Consider the following 7,921-nt stretch of genomic DNA (forward strand, 5'->3'; position numbering starts at 1 on the left):
ATGAAGACATTCTTCTGCTCTCAAGATTTATGGGACATCATAGAAGAAGGATTCACTATTCCAGAAGACACCTCCACTCTTACTGCAGCTCAAAAGAAGGAGTTGAAGGAAAACAAGCAAAAGGATTCAAGGGCTTTATTTGTTCTTCAACAAGCAATTGATGACACAATTTTTCCAAGGATAATTGGTGCCACCAGTGCAAAGCAAGCTTGGAACACAATACAAGAGGAGTTTGAAGGAAGTGACGGGGTATGCAATGTTAAACTTCATTCTCTAAGACGAGAGTTTGAATTATTAAGAATGAAAGAATCTGAGACCATCAAAGACTACTATTATAGAATAAAAGAAATAGTTAGTCAGATGAGAGCCTATGGGGAAAATATTCTTGACAAAAAGAATTTTGAGAAAATTTTAATTTCTATTCCCCAAAAATATGATGCAATCGCAACTGCGATTGAACAAACAAAATATTTGGCTACATTGTCAGTAACACAACTAATGGGCTCTCTTGAAGCCTATGAACAAAGATTGAAAAGGCATGAAGAAGACTCAGTTGAAAATGTCTTTCAATCAAAACTAAAATTGCTGTCTCAGAAAGAATGTGAAGGAAATAAAAGTAGAGGAGAAATTTCTAGAAATAAAGAAAATTCTAGAAGCTTCTCTATAATTCATCAAGCAAAATATCCTCCATGTGGCATCTGTAAAAAGGCAAGTCACTTGGAAAAAGATTGTTGGCATCATGGAAAACCTTAAGACGGGCCGACTATTATCTATTGCGACAACAAATCGGCAATAACAATAGCAAAAAACTAGTCCATCATCAAAGAACAAAACATATAGCCATTAAATATCACTTCATTCGAGATGAAGAGACAACTAAACAAATTCGACTCGAGTACTGCCCAACAGAAGATCAAATTGCAGATATCTTTACGAAGGCATTACCGCGACCAAGATTTGAACTACTACGCACTATGATGGGAGTTACCGAATTTGCATTAAGGAGGAGTGTTAAAGTGTAATGCAAATTCTAGAAGAATGTAGAAGCTCCTAAGAAAAAAGAGTTAGAATGTAAATTGGGCCTATAAGATAAAAGCCCAAGACTAGAGAAGGCCAAAAACTAAAGAAGGTCCAAAATAGAATTCTAGAAATATCCTATCTAGAAGGATTCTAGAATGATGTATAAAAATATCTAGGGATGCTTCTCCATAAGATGTATCTAGATAAGATTAGAATTATAGGAATGTTTTAGAAAACTCTAGAAGATGAATAATGACCCTTAAATTAATGTTGTGGTGGCAAAATCCTAACCTTTAGTTAAGGAGGTACCACTAGTATAAATAGGGATGATTGGATCTTTTGTAATCAAGCCAAAAAAAAAAAAAACAAAGCAAGACATCTATTACAACAAAAGACAATTACAACACCTCTTTCAACTATTATCTCCATATTTTTTCTACATTCCACTATCTCTACTCCATCAACTATTCCTTTCACAACCTTTAAAATACTAAGAGAACATAATCCCTTAAATATGAATTTCCAACAACACTCTTTATCAAATAGAAATAATAATAAAAAATTATACAAGGATATGTGAATAAAATTGTATTTAGACAAAAAAAAAAAAGTTGATGAAAATTTATTTTTACTTTAACACAATTAAATGTTTTGATATTGGATAAAACATATAATTTTTTTTTTACTGGAATCTAGACTCAAATGAGTACATTAAATCAGTTACTTAAGAGACTAATAATAACGAAAGGTCAATTTAACTCGGGCTACCTAGTCCAGATTTTCCCTTATGTTTTTGGTTGAAAATATTGCAGTGCAGTATGAGATGATGATGATGAGGACAAGATCTTAGACAAGTTGAAATAGTTTAATGCCCTATAAATAATTACTTTCAACTACATATACAATTTAGACATTTTCTTTTCTTCCAATTCCATGATTTCTTATTATGGAAAATGTCGAAAGATCTTTTATGTGATTTTGTAAGCAACCCTTTGAACCGAGTATAAAATAAAATCAGGATTATATATTCTAAAATGTTAAAAAAATTAATATTATTATACGATTCGAAATTACTATTTTTCAACATTATTTAATACTTTAGATTTTATAATTTTAAATTACATAATTCAAAAATAAATTCTAAATTATATCTAAAAATATATTTTATATTACTATTTTTAACGGAATTTAACTAATAGTCTCCAACGATAAAATGAAAAATATTCAATCGTGATATCTCTCGTATAGAATGTTTTTATTCTGAAATTGTTAACAAGAATTCAAAACTCAAGTCTGAAATTATTTTTAATCTTTATTTCTAAACTATCTAAAATTATTGAATATAACATAAAGTGAGAAAATGATTAAGCAAATGCAATAATAAGCCACAAATCAGACCGTAAAGATGAAAAACTGCAATTTCTTTTCTATTTGTAAAGAAAACATGCAACACAAGGATGATAAAATATCACAAAAGATCCACATGATAGTAATTCAGATTCAAGGGTTATGTAAGTTGCTTTCTGGAAGAAGTTTGCATAGCAGCTCCAAAGTCACTCTCTTCATCTCCAATGGATGAGACATCGTTCAAAATACTTTTTATAAAAAATAAAAAAAAGTAATAGTTGACTTGACATCAACAAAATTTTTACTTTTATTTGACATTATTATTTATTATCTTTTTTTCCTTTTTATAAAGATAAAGTAATCCTAATAAAAGTGAATTTATAAGAGAGAAAAAAATAATAAAAGACAATATCAAAAGGGAATAAAATCAAATACCATTGTCCTGTAAAAAGTTGTTTTTATCAAATTATTCAAACTAAGGCAAATTATTCCTTCTCTGTCTTCATGCATATGCTTCTTCCATTGATAAAATTCAAACTTTCATATTAACCATTCTACAAGTAAAAAGAATAAAAGTTATATTAATTAATATGGAAGTGAAAAAATCGATATTAAATTGCTCAGTATGAATATAGAACACTAGATATGTAAAAGTCTCCAAAATGTGTATTAAACATAGTAGAGTGTTTTAAATAATTATATTAAGTTATTTTAATCAAAAGTATAAATAAAATTTTCTATTAAGGAGATTTATTATCTAAAATGCAGTATCTCTCTAAAATTCTTTCTTTTCAAAACTCTCTGTCTTCTCTTTACAATTTCTAACTCTCTATTCATTTGTCTGGAACTCAGAGACTACCTGAGTAATCACTGAGATAAAATCTTCCTTTTTAACTAATCAATTTCTACAAAAGAGTAAGTTGATTTCTATTCTTATCTTTAGGTTTGGGCGTTTTATTCATGTTTTGAGTTTTTCTCTATCAATCTGAAGTCTGAGTCTTCCATAAAATTCTTTGTTGATCAGTGGTACTAAGGGTCTTGATCAAGTTTTTGTGACTTGTAGTAGCAAATAGAGCTTTTGGAGTTATAGGATCGATTATAATGTTCTAGAGTCATATGATCATCAAACGGGTAAGGGAAGCTAGTTAGTCTAATTTTAGTTGATGAACAAGTTTCATTCTATGTATGTACACTTGAATGATGATTGAATTTTGTGTCATAGTTGTGAGATTATTTTTGACCTATTAAGTTGGACTGTAAATGTTGGAATTGGTCTCTAAATTATATGTGTTTTTAATCTTTGAAATAATTGAATGAACTATCTTGTGACTGTATTGAATCTTATCATTTGATTGTATATAAGTTGCAAATTTCGGTTGGTTATGCATTTGGAATGAGCATTAAACTTGATGCAAAGACTGGTAGGTCACAATTATGCAAAATTGTTGTTTTGCATAATTATGGAGACTTGCTGAGTGAGCATAATCTCGTCGGGCGAGCTTAAAGTCAGAGAGCTACTAACTTTGTTGTCGTTGGGTAAGTTTTCTCGTTGTGTGAAAACAAAGTCAGCAAGCTCACTAACTTTACCCTCGTTGGGCAAGTCTATGGTTGTTAGGCGAGTTTAAGATTCAGAGTAACCTTGGTTTCCAGTGACTAAGAGAGTGAATTTTGGTTGGGCGAATTATGTTTGTATTTTAAGTTTGGAAGCTTTAGTGTTGAGCTTGTTGGGCGAGTTGTTCATTTGCCAAGCAAGTATACTTGCACATGATACTCGCTGAACAAATGAGATGGCCTCTTTAAGTGAGAGTAAGACAATTTAATACAACTTTTTCATATGTGTTTCTTATAAGTTATGTTCTGATAAGTTAATTTATGAATGATATTATAATGAATGTGTGATGTGGAATTAAGAATGTTGGAACCAATCCAAGGGGAATTGGTGATGATGTGTTGTAATGTGTGCTTTGACATATGAAAATTCTGAAAGTAGGATATCCTTATATACTACCAATCATTAAACTTATACGGAGATAATGAGATGAGGGAGAGAATGGCAAGAGGTTTTTACTCTAGATTTTTGTTCCATGTATAAAAGATTAACCTCGTGAGTAGTAAGGTGATAACCCTTACGTTTATAACTCTACAAAATATAAATACTACTACAAGTTTAGATACATATGTCAAAGCATGCTTTTGGATAATTGAGTTTAGAGTCAACTGATTTTGTATTTTACATGATTGTTATAATATTAAAATGACTAAAATGAATATTTGATTTGATTGCTTGAGTTCATGAAAGTTTTTTTGTAAAATACTAGCTTACCTTGTGTGTGTTTTATTTTATCTTTTGCGGGTATGAGTAGAGGATAAGATAGGTGTTGATATGCCATTATTAGTCCATTAGATTTAATTAGAGTTTAATGTTTGTATGTAAGTGTTATTTTTTTATAAAATAGTTAACTTTAAGAGTCCTTGTACATACTATATGTTGATATAGTTATTCACTTGGATAATTATAGCAATATTTAAGTGTGTTTTGTTTAACCTGTTTGTTGTGAATTATAAACTTATGATGTTTTGTTTAATAATTTACACTATATTACATAATACATGAATTTCAAATTTTGAAATGTTAAATAATATAAAAGAAAATAATTCTAAATTATACAATATAAAATATAGAATTTAAATATTTTATTTATTTTTACTTTTTAGATTATATAGTTTCGAAACTTTCTGCAGCACTTTATCTAGTGTCTTTTAAATGAAGCCACATAAAAGAAAAATTTTAAAATGTTCCAGGTTCATGCTAGTATTGGAAAAAAATTGAGACGGGAGAAGAAAAAGCCTACAATTCATAAAATGGTTGGATTGGATTTTTGAATTGGTCCATGTTGTCTCTCCTATTTGTCTCTACTCGAATAAAAAAACAACGGGTTACATTTTTTTCTCAAAGACAAAAATGAGATTTTAAAATTCTTAGATATGTCTTGCCAAATGAGGGAAACAAGTGATTGTATCAAATTATAAGAAGATTATGTAAAAGGAAAAGAGGGAAAGATCGAAATAAATATATAAACGACCTCATTCACTACTTTATGTGTATTTGTTTTATCATGTTAAAAATGTTAAAAACTAAAATAAGAGATGTTATAATAAGTATTAAAATAGAAGTTGTTATTAAATAATAATTATAAAAAAAAATTTCTATTAAATTTTATAATATTATAATTTCATAGTACTTACAAGTAATTATTAGTTATTATATGAAATTATTTATACAATAAAATCAATAGATATATTAATAATGTAAAGTCGATAAAAAAAAAGGCTTAATAGCTATTTTGGTCCCTATTTTTATTTGGTTTGTTCATTTTGGTCCTCATTTTTTTTTTTGTTCAATTTGGTCCTAAAGGTTGTAAAATCTGTTCAATTTGGTCCTTTTTTGAAACGGCGTCTAAATACTTAACGGCAAATAGTACACCTGTGCACTGTAGTGACGATTTGGCACAGGACTGCCTACGTGGATGATCTTCAACACAATTATGTGGACCTAATTAAAATTAAATTGAAATTAGGGTTTTTTTATTAGGGTTTTCGAATGAAATTAAATTAAGGGTTTTCGAATCAAATTTCCCCAATTTGAAGCATAGTGTGGAACACTGGGAAGAAGAACACTAACGTGTGACTGAAATCGAAAGCATTCATCGTTGACACAGTGAGGTATTGAGTACTATTGTAGTAATCTAAGGTTAGTGCTCTGCCATTCCTGTGTCTGATTCTGTTGAACAGAGTTTTTTCTGTATAATATAAATTTTTTGGTTTGAAATTTGTGCGAACTGTTGATAAATTGGTTTGAAATTTGTGCGAACAATGTTTATGTTGATTGTTTATGTTGATTAATTGGTAAATGTCAGTTTTTTATGTTGATTGTTTATTTTTTATGGTTTCCATAGTGGTCCCATTTACGGGTTTAGTGCGAACATAGAAGTCACTTTTACGGTTTCCATATTGGTCCCAATTTTGTTTAAAATTGATTTTGTAGGGTAGCGTTTGGAATGGCTGAGGATACTTTTAGAGTTGTGGTCCACCATGGTGGGATCCTAGTTAAGGACGCACCTTTTGAATATGTTGGTGGGGAAAAAACATATTGGACTGTAGACCCTGACAAGTGGAGTTATTTCGAAGTAGTAGATTCCATTAACGATTTGGGGTATATTAAAGTGTCTGAATTGTTTTATTCCATTGAAAATTGTTTGCATAAGTTGNATAATGATAAAGATGCAATTAACATGGTTGGCGTTGCCAAGTTTTTTGGGGTAGTTAACTTGTATGTGGTCCACGATGTCAATGATGAGCCAGAGATAATTCCTGAAAGTGATTTAAATGAAGTTTATTTGCTGTGTGATGGGACTGTGGATAGTGAAGTTAACCATGTAGGTGGGAATGAGGAGGACAAAGTGGAGGTGCAAGAGGAGGAGGCTGAGGTGGAGGATGAAGGGGAGGAGGCTGAGGTGGAGGTTCAAGGGGAGGAGGCTGAGGTCGAGGTTGAAGGGGAGGTGGCTGAAGTTGAGGTGCATGTGGAGGAGGCTGAAGTGGAGTTGCATGTGGAGGAGGATGAAGTTGAGGTTGATGTGGAGGATGATGAAGTGGATACACATGAACAAGAGGATGAAGTGGAGGTTCATGTGGAAGAGGATGCAATGGATACACATGAACAACACGGCCAAAGGGGTGAAGAGGAAGAAGTAGTTATTGAAGAATGTAGTTTGAGTGAGGATGATGAGGAAGAAGAAGAAGTGGACGAAGAAGAAGAAGAAGAAATAGATGAGGGACTAGTTGATGTTGACTTAAATATTGATGACCTTGTACAGAACATTGTACAAGGTTCTGTGCCAGTAGAAGTTTGTGAAAATGAGAGTGAACATAGGCAGACAAACCCAAAAGATAGGGGGTTGTCTGATGATGAGTGGGACAATGAATATTTGGACAGTCCAGAACAAAGTGGAAATGAGGATGGAGGTGATGATGAGGGAACTTGTTGTCCATTTGGGACGTTTGTTAAGCCAACAAATATGGAAGACTACAAGTGGGAAGTTGGTACAAAGTTTAGTGATAAAAATGACTTCATGGAGGCTATTAGAAGTTATGCGGTCCATTCTGGGAGGAATTTAAAGTTTGTTAAAAATGACAGCAAAAGGGTACGAGTGACATGCTTGGGTGCCCAAAAAGAATATGAATGGATGGCTTATTGTGGTTATGTAGAAGGCTATAGAACATGGCAATTGAGAAAAATTGTGGATAGGCATTCTTGCAGTAGGCAGTTTAATGTGAAGATGATGAATGCTAAATGGTTGAGTAAGACGTTGGATACCTCACTACAAGAAAATCCAAATGAACAAACCAAACAAAAATGAACAAATCAAACAAAAATAGGGACCAAAATAGCTATTAAGCCTAAAAAAACTATTTAAAATAACGCTAGAAAGAAACACGTCATTATAAATTATAGATATATAACCATCCAATAAAATAGACTATATTAGTTTCTTAG

At 31.2% G+C, this 7,921-nt stretch overlaps 1 protein-coding gene across 1 annotated transcript; it reads left to right on the forward strand.

Moving 5' to 3' along the window:
* LOC106780494 lies at nt 1-753 on the forward strand. Its single transcript, XM_014668792.1, has one exon. The coding sequence runs from the start codon at nt 1-3 to the stop codon at nt 751-753; it is 753 nt and encodes a 250-aa protein (XP_014524278.1).
* Nucleotides 754-7,921: the final 7,168 nt, after the last annotated feature.

The sequence above is a fragment of the Vigna radiata genome, chromosome 2 (genome assembly GCF_000741045.1).
Source record: "Vigna radiata var. radiata cultivar VC1973A chromosome 2, Vradiata_ver6, whole genome shotgun sequence".
NCBI lineage: Eukaryota > Viridiplantae > Streptophyta > Magnoliopsida > Fabales > Fabaceae > Vigna > Vigna radiata.

Bases quoted from the DNA above. Each gene is read 5' to 3' on its own strand.
- LOC106780494 (XM_014668792.1), top strand. From the start codon at position 1: ATGAAGACATTCTTCTGCTCTCAAGATTTATGGGACATCATAGAAGAA.